This window comes from Protopterus annectens, chromosome 1.part2 (assembly GCF_019279795.1).
Source record: "Protopterus annectens isolate FY-2018-M chromosome 1.part2, PAN1.0, whole genome shotgun sequence".
Lineage (NCBI taxonomy): Eukaryota > Metazoa > Chordata > Ceratodontiformes > Protopteridae > Protopterus > Protopterus annectens.
Genome location: NC_056727.1, coordinates 395,904,243 through 395,922,379, shown reverse-complemented (window position 1 = coordinate 395,922,379; position 18,137 = coordinate 395,904,243). Strand labels below are relative to the sequence as shown.

General features: G+C 38.5%; 1 protein-coding gene across 1 annotated transcript in view; it reads right to left on the bottom strand.

Moving 5' to 3' along the window:
* The window catches only part of PLCB4 (phospholipase C beta 4), a 1,792,792-nt gene that overhangs the window by 1,146,322 nt on the left and 628,333 nt on the right, over window positions 1–18,137 (bottom strand). The window contains exons 9-11 of the mRNA XM_044056592.1: window positions 14,276–14,376; window positions 13,719–13,776; window positions 7,972–8,080 (exon numbers count right to left, since the gene is read on the bottom strand). Coding sequence (XP_043912527.1) covers window positions 7,972–8,080; window positions 13,719–13,776; window positions 14,276–14,376 — 268 coding nt within the window. The remainder of the gene's footprint in view (window positions 1–7,971; window positions 8,081–13,718; window positions 13,777–14,275; window positions 14,377–18,137) is intronic.

Here is an 18,137-nt window from a genome sequence, read left to right as displayed (position 1 = left end):
ATTATGGATTAAAAATGATTGCAGCCAAATCTTTGCTTATTTCCATGACTTCATTATTTCATTAGGGTACTGGAGAGTGAGAGTGAGTGAGTGAGTGAGTGAGTGAGTGAGTGAGTGAGTGAGTGAGTGCATATGTGTGTGAGAGAGAGAGAGAGAGAGAGAGAGAGAGAGAGAGAGTGAGAGAGAGAGAGAGAGAGGTAGAGTGAGAGGGAGAGTGTTTGGGGCAGAGAGAGAGAGAGAGAGTGTTTGTGTGTGTGTGTGTGTGTGTGTGTGTGTGTGTGTGTGTGTGTGAGTGAGTGTGTGCGTGTGTGCATGTACCTTAGGATAAAGGTTAGATGAAGAAGTGAAGTCCACAAGTGCAGCAAAAATAGCTCTGTGGTTTAAAGGAAATACATTTTCATTAAGTATATAATATGGAATACTGTAATATTAATTAATGTGGTGTAACACACTAACAGTGTATGAATAGTACTTATTGAATACTCTTAGCACTTTCATCTTTAAGGGCAGCAGATTTAAGCAAGATCAGCAGTACATCTTTTCTTTTTGTGCCAGAACTCTCAGCCCAAGGACTGCAGTAACTGAAAGACAGAGATCAGATCACCCCCTTCTTTTCTGAGCCAAAGCAGCAGATCACAGTTATCTGCCTAGAACCCGCCCAAGACCTAAAACCTACTCACTTGTCAAGAGTGCAGCCCAAGATCTAAAACCTACTCACTCGTCAAGAGTGCAGGACAGGTGCTGGTCTTTATTCTGAGTTAACCTTTACTAGTATTCAAATTGTAACAACTTAAGAGTGGGGTTGACAGCTGTAGTCAGTCGTCACACGGCAGCTCAAAGTTTTAGTGTGTTCTGTAAAAAGTCAATTACCATCAGCACACACACATATTACAAACATCATCTTTTCTGAATATTGCAGCCGTTTGCTGAATGAACTTCCTTCCAATAAACATTATATGAACATAAAGAATCGGACACCTGCCTCAATTTAATTTGCTAAAAAAAAAAAAAAAAAAAAAAAAAAAAATGAGTGACTGTCCGTGATGATCAGGAACTGAAGTTCGGAATCAATTCTTCAACTCTTTCCTTTCTCTGATCAAACTCTCACTCTCTGTAAATTATTTAAAGAAAGGGGTAGCAAGCCAAAAAAAATCAAACAAGTTGTTTCACCAGTGGTAGCACCATAGCAAGTAACCAAAGTACTGTGCTACTACTGATTATTTCTCACTCTCTTTTTCGGGAAGAGAGCGAGAGGCAATCAGTAGCCATCCAGCCATTCATGTCACGTACGTGACTGCAGACGTGGCAGTCCAATCCCCTTCCATTTTACTGTGCAGTTAAACTGCATAGAATTCTGGGAATCACATTAATGCCTTCTCTCCTTAATCTGGACTGGTTTTATAGCAGTTCAGATTTAGAGACACTAATTAAAAAAAAAAAAAACCCGAAACTCGCCGAGCATGCGCAGTTCGAGTTCCAGGACTTTGTGAGTCAGTCGGCCTCACTTAGAGCACTGTCTGCAGCCAGCCAGTAAATATAACTAATTAATTTTAAAATATTCTATTTTTAAAAATGTTCTTTTCTTTACAGTTCGGGGGGGGGGGCTGCAGCCCAATGGTACGAGCCGCCACTGCATACACCTCTTACCTGTCCCTGTGTTGACAGAACATCTCAAACAATTTTTCTTATTTTTACCTCTGCCCTGTTAAATCATAAGTCCTCACAGTTAGTCAATAATGCTAGATGTTAGTTTCATTCATCATATTATTCATATTGTTATAAAGTGCATCATGATTTTAGACCTGTTGCTATATTAACTTTTAAGTGAGCCCAAGTAACAGTTTAAAAATGAACCTACTTTACCAAATGCTCCTGATGTTGCCTATTATATATGCCCTGTCCCTCTTGACTCATGGACTATTGCAATCAGTGAATAATGCCAGGCATTAGTATTTCATACTTCATATATCTCTTCACCCAAGACTGGACTAGACAGTCAAGAGGAAAAGGTAAACACTTGCACCACACCACACTCATCACATAGTCCCTCAAAACCTACACCACCAAAACACACACATAGAAACACGAAACACACACCTACATTCACGGAGGCTCTCAATAAAAATCTGCTCAAGCAACAGAGACCTCCAAAGCAGAAACGCAAGCAACCCCCAACACAACCCAAATGACACATAGCCCATAAACTCGCCACTCAACCACAGCCCTTAAGGCATAACAACGTACCCAACACTCTAGTCATAGGTGACTCTATAGTCAGGCACACTGATGTTCCACTCACCAGCTAAACAAGGAGACAGTTACTGTCAGCTGCCTGAAGGGTGCCAGGATCCACCACAACAAGTACAAATATGACTCTGTCATTGTCCATGTTGGTGTGAATGACCAGAGACGTTCCTCCCTGGACTACATGAAAAGAGACATGGAGGAGCTCTCCGATCTTGTAGCCCAGGCAAGTACGACCCTAGCCCTGAGTAGCATCCTGCCATCACCCAGAATGATACCACAGTACAAGGACAAAATGATTGACTTCAACAATTGGCTAAGCTTCTGGTGTCATTCTAAGGGGATCCAGTATCTGTCTGACTGGGATGACCATGATGCTTTGCCAGAGATGGCCTGCACCTGTCTCCCTTGGGATTCTGGATACTGGCTAAGGCTCTTGCCACCCCTATAGTGCCTTTTTTAGGGAAAGTTCAAATGACAAATTCACCACTTTAACAGGTACAAGCAAGCAAAATCTGAGGGTAATGCTACTCAATGCTAGAAGTTTAAACCTCAAAATGCATTCACTCGAGGCACTCCTTAAAATGGAGAACATCGACATCTGTGCAGTGACAGAGACCTGGTTCAAGGCTCCAGAGAGCACCCCTGCATTACTAAGCTATAATTCGTACCACACATTTTGGCCACCTAACCTGGACCGAAACACTAAAAGCAGAGGCATGTCCATATTCATTAAAGATATCCACAACTCCAGCCTAGTTGCTCAGCATAATGCATTCCAGATTATCCAGGTGCAACTAAATCTGGCCAAGACCGGAATCCAGATTGTAACTTGCTACAGATCCCCCACCATACCCCAGGATTCTCACTCCTCATTTCTTGATACACTTGAAAATATTACAGTACAACCCAACACCCTAATAATGGGTGATTTCAACTACCCCGCCATTAACTGGGAAACTGCTCAAGTACCAACTCTTTTGTTCAACGTTTTCTGGAATTCATAAATTCCAGTGCCTTGGATCAACTTATCCACACTCCCACCAGGGGCAGAATATCCTAGACCTGGTCATTACCAACATGGGTGACTGGTGTTCCACACCAGAGGTCAATTCCTCATTGGTCAGATCCGACCACAAGCTAATCACCCTAGACATCCACACCCTACCCCCACCCCCCATTAGGGAAACCACTGTAAAAAAATTCTCCAAAGCCATCTTCTTGCTTCTTAAGACAGAAGTGGCAAACTTCACGACACCCATGCAGAGGACAATACAGGTACTACTGCTGAATCCTGCACAAATGCACTTTATAAGCACTTACACGAGTGCGTGGATCGTGCTATCCCTAACAGAACCAAGATGCTATCCTCCAAAAAAAGGAAGCCAATCTGGTGGTCCCCTGCCATAAACAAACTCTACAACAGGAGAAAGAAACTGTTGCAAAAAAGAGTAAAATCCCATGATTGGAGGAATTCCCTGGTCAGCCTCAGCAAGAAGCTGAGATCCCTCATAAATTCTTCAAAAGCTAGTTACGAAAACAAAATCGCCACTTATTCTAAAAGACAACCACAAAGCATTCTATAGCTAAGTAGCATTCTATAGCTATGTCAGGAATGTTAATGGCAACACTCAGATCTGCTCTGAGTTACAGCGCAATGGCACTAAATATACAGAACCAACAGATATTGCCAACATCCTGGCAGATAGGTTCAGCCCCCCTCACCCCCTAAAGGTCAGCCTCCCTCACCCCCTAAAGGGCCCATCTCTATACTGGAAGAATAATCATGGCTTCACAGATAAAAAAAAAAACACACTCTCCAAAGCCAAGAACACAGCATCCATGGGACCTGACAACATCCCAGGCTGCGTTCTACTCGAACTGCAGAATGAACTGGCACCCCACCTAAGCACCATGTTCAATCATAGCCTCACCTCAGCCTTTGTGCCCACTGAATGGTGCACAGCAATGGTTATCCCACTCCATAAAGAGGGAGCCATCACGGACCCCGGGAACTACCTCCCCATTAGCCTAATGAGCCTGGTCTGCAAGGCCATGGAACGTATCATCATGGATCTTATACACAAAGACACTGGTAATCTCCAAACTCTGGAACCTGCCCAGTTCGGGTTTGTAAAAGGCAGATCATGTCTCCTAAACCTGATAGACTTCTTTGAAGCAGTCACCAAAGCCGTAGACAAGGGTAAGGTGGTTCACACGCAGCCTATCTAGATCTCGCCAAGGCTTTTGACACCATCCTCCACACTGGAATTATAGATAAACTCACTAAACTAGGTATAAATCCCTATGTCACAAGATGGGTTGCCAACTGGCTCACTGACAGAACCCACACTGTGAAAGTAGCAGACTCCAAATCTGACTTCAGACCAGTGACAAGGGAGTACCACAGGGTTCAGTCCTGGGTCCTCTCCTGTTTGGTATCTACTTTTCTGAAGTAAAGGCTAACACAGAAGGTTTTTGGTTAATTAAGTTCCCAGATGACTGCAAACTAGGAACCATAATCAAAACTCCTAATGATGTGGACATCCTTCAAAAGGGCCTCACGGAGACAGATGCCTAGTGTCAAAGCCATGGCCTCAAGCTCAATGCCAAAAAGTACACTGTCATCCCCTTTGGTAAAAACTCTGTACCCATGAGCTACTACATCAGTGGTAGTCTACTTAACACCAAAAGTGTGATAAGAGACCTTGGGATACAGATGGACAGTAGTCTCTCCTTTGATAATCACCACAGTAGTCAGGAAATCCTTCTACGTGGCACACCTCATCACAAAAGGTTTCTCATCCATGAAAAAAGAGGTCATTGTTCCCCTCTACTCGTCACTCATTAGACTCATTACAGAGTACAACACCCCTTTTAGTATGTACCTCACAAGACATCTACAACAACTGGAAAGGCCACAGAATTACCTCACAAAGAGGATTACCAGCCTCAAACAAATGCCCTACGCAGACCGTCTCAAAAAAACTCCAGCTTTACTCCGTCGCATATCGCCTACTCAGAGGCTATCTCTGCCTAACCTACAAAGCTATGTCAAACCCAGAGCTGTTGGACATACTCCAGTTAAAGAAATCCCAATCCCTCCGAGCTACATGCTCTAGGGAACCTAAACCTTGTCACTACAATAAACAGAACATGCTGGAGGGATAGATTCCTGTCCCAGAGACTTCCCATACTCTGGAACAAACCACCTATCTATATCAAACAAAGCTTCTCATTAGCACTCCAATATAAATCTTGATGATTGGATGGGAAATAGGAAATTCACCCTGGGAATCACCTCTGTGGCTCTGCTTGACAGGGGCAGAGGAAAATAATTTTCTTGGGTGGTGAAAGCCAGGGTAACTTTTTGGCTAGGCTTATATAGGCCATAGGGCCAATAGCCTAGTACCTACCTATGAACCTATATAGAATTAAAAAAACTGTAAAGGAGGCATCCTCAGTTAGTTTAGAGAGTTGAGGCTCTGGCTTGTCAAGCTGTTTTCTGTGTTAAAGGTGCAAGGTTTGAATCTACCCCATTTTATTTTAACTTGTTTTATTTATTTATTTTTTTTATTTTAATACAATATTATGAAACCATCTCTATTGCCAAATGTTAGTGCAGAGGACCAGCATTCTCCTCATCTGTGTATGTGCCAAGTATATACAGCTGAAAACCATTCCTTCTTTTAATTTAACTTTTTTTTCTCTAAGACATATTACAAGAGAATACCTGGTGCCTAGTGGTGGTACTATGGAGGGCTAAAGAGGTGTTTATGAATGCCACTGGTACAGGGCTTCAATAATGTTAAGTCCCCTTAGGGGATGACATAAAAGGTACCCTTGGTTTCTAGGGTACCCCTACATGTCATTTATGCTACAAAACATTTTACTATCATTTTATGCCCCTTTAGGGCATGATATAAACTAGTATCCTTGGTGTCTAGTGTTCTTCACCCCCAAATATTGAACAATTTGTTCATTAGTCTAGGGTATGACAGCCACCTCCCTAAGAAACACACATTCACACATCCCTGTATACACTCACACAAACACAGCCACCCAAAACCTAATTACACTCATGAACACACTCAACCATTCACCAACACATACACACATACACATGCATGCAACTGAAGTCATTCATAGGCATACACTCCCACATGCAGTGACACACACACACACACACACACTCACACACCTCCAGCCACTGTCCTGCCACTAAACTCCCCATCACTTACCTCTAGTATGATCTCACGTACTGAAAATCATGGAGGAATGTGAGATTTTGGCCATGTTCATTAACATGGACAGCTGAGGCAACCACAGAATTTCTGATGGGAGAGTAAATGGGTAATTAGCGTAAGCCTCTCACCTAGTATGCCTCATTAGCATTTTCAGTAGACTGAATCCATGTTAAAAAAATAAACATGAAAACAAACATTTGTTGTATTCTATTTATAGAGCAGTATCCCTGCAACTAATTTTCATTCAAAATGCTGTACAACTAGAAAAAGTATAATAATCCAAATGTCAGATCACATTACCAACCAACTTCTGTTAAATACTATAGTATTTCCACTATAGAAGTTTTTTATGTATTTACGTACTAAAACCTAGTATGAAATACACTGTTTACTTCATTGGTCACATTAGAAAAGTCACAATACAGTATTAGTTTCAACCTACAGGTAACTTTTACTAAAAACAACATGCTAGCTCACCACAAATTTTTGTTAATCCTGCAGCTTCTCACGCCCAGTTGTCTCCCTCTACAGAATTCACAATGCATTACTGTTCAGGTTACTTCTTAAAAGGGCTCTACCACATAATCTTAAAAGGGCAATGGCAGTATGTATATGTCCACAAAATATAGAGGCATTTTAGCAGCTTTATACTACTTATCATAATAGTATGTGCATATACATTACGCATGCATGCGTGTAGGTTTGATTGTTAACAGGGATGTTCAAAATTTAATTAAATCCTTTTTTAGTGGAAGTTGGCTATGAACATCACCAAACAAACGCAATGAAACTAAGAAAAAAAGTAGAAAAACATAAGTAATAAATTTGGCAGAAGAACAAACTAATGCAGCAACAGGCGTCCTAGTCAAATAGTGTACATAAAGACAACTCTAGAAACGAAACACCAGACAGACTTGAATCATTGTAAAAAAAAGTGCATAGCTCAAAGCAGACACTTTAAACAATTAGTTATAAAATGGCAAATGATGATTAACAGATAGGATACTATTAATTTATATGAATTAAAAATACTTTAACAAAAATCAGATGATGCAGATATAACTAAGTGAACAAAGTAAATATACATGTAGCCAGTGAGAGACTGGTAGGTTACTCTAACTATATAGATAACTTAAAAACAGCTGACTTTCCAATAAGTCATATATAAAAGAAAAATTAACAATAAGATGCCTGGAGTACGAGTAGACATGTCATCATATCAGGTAATACATGCGCTGCTATTACAAAGTTACAGGTAAGGTATTCATAAGGTATTGCTAAAGTGATGGCTGTCCAGTATGGGAGAGAATCTCAGGGCTGAGAAACGGGCAAAATATGTCAGCTGTCCCTACCCAGAGTAATAAGAATAATACAAGACCTGAACTAAAAGACATGCTGTGTACCTTGTCACAATCAAGTTTCACATCAGATTTTCCTGGTTTGCAATATAATTATTACCTACTTTATTTTCTCTGCTCACCTTTGTTTTTCAATTCTTCATCTGGCTCATATGATTCGATTATCTGCACTGCTCTTTTTGTATCATAGAAAGGAAACAAAATTTCATTCAGCCGTGGATCTCGCTGATGCTGCATGTAGAAAACAAAAGCATGAAAAACGTTGCCACATATATTCCTTGAAGAGAAACCATCCACTCATTTAGCAGTGATGTCTGCCTGCATTGCGTCAAGAAATTAGTCAGATGAGATCTAATTGCTTAAGATTTATCTGGAGAACAAATTATACATCCCCAACAATCTACACACACTTCTGCTGTGTAATGGCTTGCACATATTCTTTACATTAAGCAGGCATGATACAGATACTTATGAAGACAGATAAGACAGAGACATTCATTGAATATTTGCTCCAAAAAGTGACTTTTCAACAGTATTGTCTGGCTGTTGGGGTAACCATCATGACTTACATAAAAGCATATGTAAATTACATTGAACCATCAACTGCGATGTGTCACAAAGTGCAGGACCATCATACTGATCACTGAGACAAACAATTCATGTCTTTCCTGTGTCGAGTATATTGTGTAGCATTGCTGTGAATATGACTGATAAGGAGGGTGGGGCAAACTTGTATAGCTTGTATACACTGGGTGTGGTAAACATGTTTTATAACATTCAAGTGGATTGGAGAAGTATAGAAAAACATATATAATTTGTAAGAATTGTGTACGTAAAGCATGGGTGGAGTTACTGCTTTGAGCACAAACTGAGAATCTCTGAGGGTTCTCTGCACTAGCATGATAGGTGACATCAGAGCACTCACTTGGGCAGTGGAGGCATACTGGCAAGGTATAGAAAGTCAACTTCATTATAAATCATACAGATAGTACATAATTAGCTCTCTTTTTAAGTGCACTTGCTTTTTAGCATAGTTATTTAGGAACAACCCAGGACTCATTTCACCTATTTCACTTTTCTTAATCATGTGATCCAAGTTTGATGAGTAAGGAAGAAAGGAGTGACATGGCATTGCCGGCTCACCTCTTTTTATGGTGAAGGGAGTGGGGCATAAGCCTGCGGTGCACAGTACCATGGTAGAGTCCCTGGCACTAGATCCTAGATGGTCAGGGGAGACTTGAGGAGTTACATCATCTACAGAAGTGAGTGACATACCCTTGCTGACAGCCCAACCAAAGCAAACCAAACATTAAAGCATGTTACAGGACTAAATAAGGAAAAAGATAAAACTTGATGGATGCCTAAATGATGGCCCCTCTTATACATCTCCTTCCAGTGGTGAACATGGTGAACTGGGAACAAATCCGCTGGATGACCAAGATGGGGCCGACAGTTTGCAGGCAGTAGGGGTGAGCAACTGGAAAAAAATCTGGCTTATTTTACTTTTCTGCAGCTTGTTGCCTAGTGATGATACTGTTCTTTGTAGCTTGTTGCCTAGTGATGATACTGTTCTTTGTAGCTTGTAGCCTAGTGATGATACTGTTCTTTGTATGCTTTAAGTAAGTCGCATCATCGGTGTTTGACAGGCTAGACATTACAGGGAAATAATCGACTACTCAGGGGTGCTACTGCAGAGGGCCTCACCACCCCATAAAGTCCATTAGTTCCCCCAAAATACCCAGTATGGAGGACATTACTGTACTTAGAAAGCAGCCTTTATGTTTGTATTTATTGAAATAGTAATGTGTGCGTATGTACATGTGTGTATGTCTTTTGTATGTTTTTGCTTACTTTGATAAAAAATAGTCCCTTTTGTTATTGTGGCAATGTTTTGCAGTGCCAATGATTAAACTATTTTTAAATATTAGTGTGTTGGGTACATAGTGTTTAAAACAATAATAAATATTCACATAAGAAAATCTGTGCAACACAGGTGGATAAGAAGACAAAATAACTAAATAAATATTGAATAATGAAATAAAATTATAATACAATACTTAAAATACTTAAACATTAGGAGGAGAAGATAATAATGCAAAATAAATATCTGTACATTTTATTTTGAATAAAAATAATTATAAGCAATATTAATTACTTGATGTGTATTTCTTGTGTTTTGATCTTCTTCTTCTTCTTTCAGCTGTTCCCATTAGGGGTCGCCACAGCAGATCATCTGTTTCCATTTCTTCCTGTCCTCTGCATCTTGCTTTGTCACACTAACCACCTGCATGTCCTCTTTCACCACATCCATGAACCTTATCTTAGGCCGCCCTCTTTTCCTCTTATATGGCAGCGCCATCCTTAGCATCATTTTCCCAATATACCCAGCATCCCTCCTCAGCACATGTCCAAACCAATGCAATCTCACCTCTCTGGCTTTGTCTCCAAACTGTCCAACCTGAGCTGACCCTCTAATATACAGATTCCTAATCCTGTCCATCCTTGTCACACCCAGTGCAAATCAACATCTTTAACTCTGTCACTTCCAGCTCTGACTCCTGCCTTTCTGTCAATGCCACCATCTCCAACCCATACAACATAGCTGGTCTCACTATTGTAGACCTTCCCTTTCACTCTTAGTGATACCTGTCTGTCACAATCACTCCTGACACTCTTCTCCACCCATTCCACCCTACCTGTACTCTCTTCTTCACCTCTCTTTCACACTCACCATTACTCTGAACTGTTGATTCTAAGTACTTAACTCATCCACCTTCGCCAACTCTACTCCCTGCATCCTCAGCATTTCTCAATCCTCCCTCTCATTCATACACATATATTCTGTCTTAGTCCTGCTGACCTTCATTCCTCTCTTCTCTAGAGCATATCTCCACATCTCCAGGGTCTCCTCAACCTTGTCCCTACTCTCACTACAGATCACAATGTCATCTGCAAACATCATAGTCCATGGGGCCTCCTGTCTGATGTTTTGACATCTTGAAAATAAGAAAGACAATTTTAAATATTTTATAATAATTTTATTTGTATTATTTATTTGTTGGGTTGTTTGCTTATTTATCTGTGTTGCTTATCTTTTCTTATATGTAGCTTGTTCTTGTTTTAAACGTGACAAAATTATTTATACTGAAAACATAAGGCATAAAACTGCTTTAAATACAAAGTGTATACTATTTGTTCTTGCATACAAATTAACTGTGACTTGCAGATGGATGCAGTTGCTGCCTAGCCTGCCAGCAAACAGGAATACTATACCTCATTAACTGAGTGCCAGCAAGTGAATGAGCCTTGATTAGGAGAAGTCCAGGTTAGAAGACCTAAATAACAGTAACACAGTGTTTCCTATATATATATATATATATATATATATATATATATATATATATATATATATATAATTTTCTAATTACTGCAACCTTACAAATATTCATAAGGGGGAATTATTTTAGTGGTAATGCCAAAAACTATAAGACACATTTATAAACAGTAATATCCCCCCCAATCATTTTTCTCAAGCTGGTTTGGCAGATAGCATGCTTTATTTAACTGGGTATCTAAGGTACTTTTTGTGTTTGTTTTATTGCTGTTTTAACATGAATTTACATTTATGTGAGATTGGTAGGTTGTGTACATGTAGTCTGTACTTGTAATCTTTATGAATCCCCTTGATATTAAAGGCTGCAGAAAATCAGTAGAAAAACTAAAATTAGGAAGAAGAAGATGCGAGTTATGCTTGTGTTGTCTGTTCACTCAGAACAGTGTACACTTAGTGTAGGCTTTAACAAATCCTAGAACATCTCTTTACATTTATCAAAAACTACTAAAAAATATATACAATACAAAATAAATTACAGGCTACTGATCCAAAAGATTTTATCGTGCAAAACATTAGTGCCTCGGCCCAACAGCCTTCAAGAAGTGACCAAAAGTATAAAGCATTCCCTTATATAACAAACACACAATCATTATTCAATTAAACAAAAGACAATTAAATTAAATATTTCCAGTTAATCTCACAGTTTAAACCATATGGCACCAGAGTATTATATTTCAGTATAAAAAGTGATTCTTTAAAAAGAAGTTTGTCCTTTAACATTAAATTGTCCCCTAATTTAACTAACACTTTTTCTAAAATTGTCCCTTGTAGCAATGTAAAATCACTATTGTGATATATCATAAAATGGGTAACAATGGGACTTCCAGTTTTCTGTTTCTTAATATCTCTAATGTGTTCCTGCAACCTAGTTCTAAACATTCTTTTGTTTTCATCAATATAGAACAGGTTGCAGGCATATTTTATGCCTCCTAATGAAAATTTGTTTCTCCCAAGTTATTGGGTACTTTTCCTTGTAATGTAATATTTGCAAATTTATAGTACCTGGTTTTAAAATGATAAATAATATGAAATTTGATTTTTCTAGTGTATTTTCTTGTGGGACTGAGGCCTTGTGCACTTAAATGTCCCTGCACTTAGTGCCTTAAAATAAGCCTTAAATAATGGAGGGGAACAAAGGCCCAAAAACAGGCATTGATTTTAAATATTACTCTTATAAACTTGGAAAGTTGCTAGAATTACATGATTTATATTATAATGTATTTTTCTGAAGGATATGAAACCTGAAATTCAAATGTCTTGTCATTATTTAGTGACCTCAATCTTCACTGATTTTCCAGAAAACCAAACATTTTATGAGGAACAGACCAAAAATATGAGGCAAAAATCTGGACATTTAGCTGAGGTACGTTTGAATTACTCCTACAGACTTGTAGGTAGAAATTTGTATTTTATACTTTGACCTCTTACTGGTCTCCCACAGACAACATTTTAAAGATGGATATATTTCTTCAAACATTGTTCCATCTACATATGAGCTAAATGTACATATCATTTTCTGTTTTTGCCCATCTGATATTAAAATGTCTACCTTTACAGGATAATTTAAGTTGTATACAGATCTGTGTTCTAGACATTAGATTGGCCAGGTCTGGATTATATAAGTTATTGGAGATATAATATTCTTTAGAGTGACACAAGAAGAAGGCATGTTGCTGTTATATTTCTCTGAGTAAAAACTGGATAAAACTCCATCTGAAGTTGTATCACTAATGAAAGTTTTAACTTTGCAAATAATTAAAACAACATTTTTGGCAGGGGGTAAGCCCCTGTACATTGCATGTGGGAGACTTTTCCCAAACACTCTCTTACTAAAATGTACACCAACTCTGTGGTCAGGCAAATGCAGAGAAAAGGGGAATCTAAAAAAATAAAACTAGAGGATCATTGTTGGCGTTTTAATATGAACAGCACTGACAATGATTTCCTTTGAGGAAAACAAACTGATGAGCAGCGTTTCATCTAGTTGTGATGGAGGAGTTGAAATCTCATTGACTTCACATATAACCAGCTCTAGGGAAATTAAAAAAAACTGTGGCGTATGCTGAGGATGTCTGCCTATATCCTTGCAAACTAGTAAAACAGGACCCAGGCTTTGCTGTAAGTGTTAAGGAACAGGCACCCGTCCTACTATGATGAGAAATGCTATGTCACTCTTTGAAAATCTGATCCTATACCTCTGAGAAATACTCTTGTGCAAAGAGCTTCTTGCATTGGCAGCTGTGTCATAGTTCTATACAAAGTACAATTGTAGGAGAATCTTTTAGGATTATTTTGCATGCATAAAGCTTCAGTTACTGAGAGCAGGACTTTAAAATGACAGCAAATGTTTGCCCAGTTCAAATAAAACACTCATGCAAGCAATAAGGCAGCAAAAAAAAAAAAAAGGCAAAAAGCCAGCATCATACATGGACATCACACAGGGTCAGAAGCAGTTAATATATGAAAAAAGCTTACTTCATTTAGAAAGCAGACTAACTGGTCTACGGTTAAGTAATCAGTTTTGTCGCCATTGCTGAAATGAAATTAAGTACAGAAAAAAATTAGTTTGAATACCAGCCACATGTGAATTAGACTAAATGTTGCTGTTCAGTTTTAATATGTTTCCTCATGTCTTTTCTATTATTTCACCACATACTAATGAAGGAAAAAAACATGCTTTCAACAACAGCAGTTAATATATGCAGGTATTTCTGGTATATGACTAATGCACAATCATACAGCCCATATAATTCAGACAGTTTAGTGCTCCGGTTAATGCTGGCTGTGTTAGAAAGTTGACATTAATACAGTTAGTAGGGCTAAAGTAAGAATAGGAAATTAATATTCTTGTGTTCCTTTTTTAAAATATTCAGACAAGTTTACACTATAACTTACGCATATAGTCTAGGATATCTGTTTTATCTTTTTAATCAAAGCAACACATTTTTGTAACATCAAGAATACAGGCAGTAATCATTTTGTTTGCAAACTAAGAATGTACTACATTTTAAATTAATTATGTGTGAGCTTACATCTTTTTGAAGAGGTCTTCTATATCAGTTCTCGGGCAGATTTTTTGAGTTAGTGCATAAAACTTCTCAAATGTGAAGACTGCTGGTTCAATTTCATCATTCTATAAACAGTAAAATTAAATATCAGTACTTATTTTATCTATTCCATGTGTTAAATGAATGATCCCCAGTAATGAAGAAAGCCCCCAAAGCAGCCTGCAAGACATTTTGTCACATTAGCATATTTTGTGTAAATAAATGTCCTTCAAATTGACCCAAATGAGTAAAAGACTTGCCTGTTTAACATCAAAGATAGTCCGTCTTAAAATGCAGTCAAAAATGGAATAATATCCCAGCATATACTTACACCAGTGTCTGAACAGTTTAGTCTAAAATGTATTGGCTCTTTCCTTTAACCTAAGTAGGTAATTACATCAATCGGTACTTATTTATTTAATTTAGTTATTTGTTTTCTTTACTGGAATAGTCTGACTAGATAATCAAGCCCTTTTCCATGGGAAGTTCAGGGAAAAAAGGTCCAATAACAATACTAAATACAAATAGTGAGTTACAATGATTTGATGTAAATTACAAATTGGTACAATGTTATGCAGTAATATTTAAATACAACTGAAAACATTTCAGAAAATAATACATGAGAAAAATGTATACAGCAAAAAGAGCAGTGCAGTATGATGCAACGCAGAGTGTGGTTATGATAGTTAGAAAGACAGAGAGAAAGGGGAGCAGTGAAGTATGATGCAACGCAGACTGTGGCTATGATAGTTAGCAAGACAGAGAGAAAGGGGGAGCAGTATGATGCAACGCAGAGTGTGGTTATGATAGTTAGCAAGACAGAGAGAAAGGGGGTGCAGTATGATGCAACGCAGAGTGTGGTTATGATAGTTAGCAAGACAGAGAGAAAGGGGGTGCAGTATGATGCAACGCAGAGTGTGGTTATGATAGTTAGCAAGACAGAGAGAAAGGGGGTGCAGTATGATGCAACGCAGAGTGTGGTTATGATAGTTAGCAAGACAGAGAGAAAGGGGGAGCAGTGCAGTATGATGCAATGCAGAGTGTGGTTATGATAGTTAGCAAGACAGAGAGAAAGGGGGAGCAGTGCAGTATGATGCAACACAGAGTGTGGTTATGATAGTTAGCAAGACAGAGAGAAAGGGGATGCAGTATGATGCAATGCAGAGTGTGGTTATGATAGTTAGCAAGACAGAGAGAAAGGGGGTGCAGTATGATGCAACGCAGAGTGTGGTTATGATAGTTAGCAAGACAGAGAGAAAGGGGGAGCAGTGCAGTATGATGCAACGCAGAGTGTGGTTATGATAGTTAGCAAGACATAGAGAAAGGGGGTGCAGTATGATGCAATGCAGAGTGTGGTTATGATAGTTAGCAAGACAGAGAGAAAGGGGGTCAGTATGATGCAACGCAGAGTGTGGTTATGATAGTTAGCAAGACAGAGAGAAAGGGGGCCAGTATGATGCAACGCAGAGTGTGGTTATGATAGTTAGCAAGACAGAGAGAAAGGGGGTGCAGTATGATGCAACGCAGAGTGTGGTTATGATAGTTAGCAAGACAGAGAGAAAGGGGGAGAGATTAGTAATTCAGATATGGGAGACAATAGTAGGGAAGGTACTTTTTACTATGATAAATAGTGGGGAGATACAGGAAACATAGAAGGCAGCTAACTTATCCGTGCTGATACATTGCAAGAGAGGATATAGAGAGGTAAGGGATGAATAGAAAAGTGAAAGGAAAAAAGTGAAAGACAGTAAAAAAGAAGGGGAAACAGGAAAATTATCCTGGACAGGAGCAATTGTAGAACCAGGAATTTATTAGGTGGGCCTTCAGATATTTTTTAAGCAGCTTATGGAGAGGTTTTCTATTAGTAGTAGGGAAATGTTGTTCCATATTCCAGAAATGTAAGTAGAGTATTGGAAGTCTCCAACAGTGCTGTTTGATTTTACTAGTTGTAATGATACTTGTTGTTAAGGGTGGAGAAGCCTGTTTGCGATGTAAGGCTCTAATAAGCTGGAAAGAGTTGGGCAGTGACTGGGTTTTATGGAGGAGGCTATGGGTGGTAAGGAGTTAAGAATATGTCAGGTAGTGTGGTAGTTCAAGCCACTCCAGTTGTTTAAGTACATGACAAGGGTGGGATCTGTTGAGAAGGTTGGCAGCAAATTTGACTATTTTGTTATAGCACTATTGAAGCTCGTTTAAAAGGGTAGGTTGTAGATTTGTAAAAAATAAGTGCTGTATAGAAGATGGTTGATAAGGTAGGGATGAGGCAATGTGAATCCTACATGAGTCTATTAGAAAACTTTTGATTCTTACAGGGAACCTATTTTTAGGTGGTTTCATTTTATTGTAATTTGGATAGTATTCTCAAATTTCATATTGTCATCTATATGGACTCCCAGTAATTTAGTATGTGGACAACTTCTGTCTTTGTGTTGTCAGAGGAGGAAATAGTGAAGGAGAATGTTTTATTACCACAGTGTTTAAGGGTGAAAAGAATTATGATTTTTTGGGGGGATGAGAAATAGCTGTGCATTGTGTAGCCAGGATATAAATGAGGAGAAGGATTCATGGGTAATTATTTGTAAGTCTAAAACTTTTAGACGAGGAGATAAGAGTGGAATCATCCACATACTGAATGATGACAGCAGCTTTGCTTGCTGTAGTGAAGGTATTTATGAATATGTTAAAGATGACAGAATCGAGGATGGATCCTTGAGGAACACCAATTGATATAGGTAGAAATGAAGAATAGGCATTCTGCCATTTGACTGCTTGAAGTCTGTGGGAAAGGTAGCTATAGAATCAGGTGAGGCAGAGCCATGAAAAACCAAGGGCAGAGAGTTTTTGTGGTACAACTGGTGGAGAGACTGTGTCAAAAGACTTTAAGGAATCAAGGAAGAGGGCTGACTCATGGTTACCTACATTTCTCTTAAGATTAACAGTATTAATGAAGCTGAGAAAAGCAGTGGAGAGGCTGTGATGTCAGGATGGAGACAGAAGAGAATGTTGAGTGAGGCAGGAGAAATTGTGATTGTATACATTTCTCCAGGAGTTTTGTTAGGGGAGTAGAATTATGATAGGATGATAGTTACTTAGGGAAGTAGAATTATGATAGGATGATAATTACTGGGTTTAGTTGAATTTTCACCTTTGGAAGTGATATAATGTAGCATTTTTTTTCCAAGAAAAGGGGAACATAGGACTGTTTGGCAGAGCAATTTATAAGGATTGAAGCAGTGTAGGCAAAGGCTTCAGTATCCATTTTAATCTATTCAACAGGCAAATTTTCAGGAACTAGAGTGGTAGGGTTTAACTTAAGAACATAAAGTTTTAAAGTAGAGAGAGGGACAGGTTGTACAGAGAAGAAATGTGGAAGATTGCAAGGTTGGAAGAATGGTATGAGCTAGTGACACTACTGCTATCAATTAATTAAATAAATAATCAAATAAGTAGCAGAAATTAGACAGTCCTATGCTATGTGAAAACATATACTTACAAAAGATGGTTTCATTTGAAGCTGATGTAAATTTAATTTGTGTATGCTTTGTGTGTGTATGTGTGTGTGTGTGTGTGTATATATATATATATATATATATATATATATATATATATATATATATATATATATATACTATATGTATAAAATGTATTGATATAATCATTGAATAAATTATTTCATCCATGTTTTCTTGTCTGGGTTATCCAACTAAGTTGAGGTCCAGATAGAAATGCTCCACATACACATTACAATGCACAACAACAGTTGTTTTCAGGAATCTGTAACCGTGTCTCCATCTATCTTAACCCAGCCATCAAAAGACTTCACAAATTAAAGTCCTTGAAACAAAAG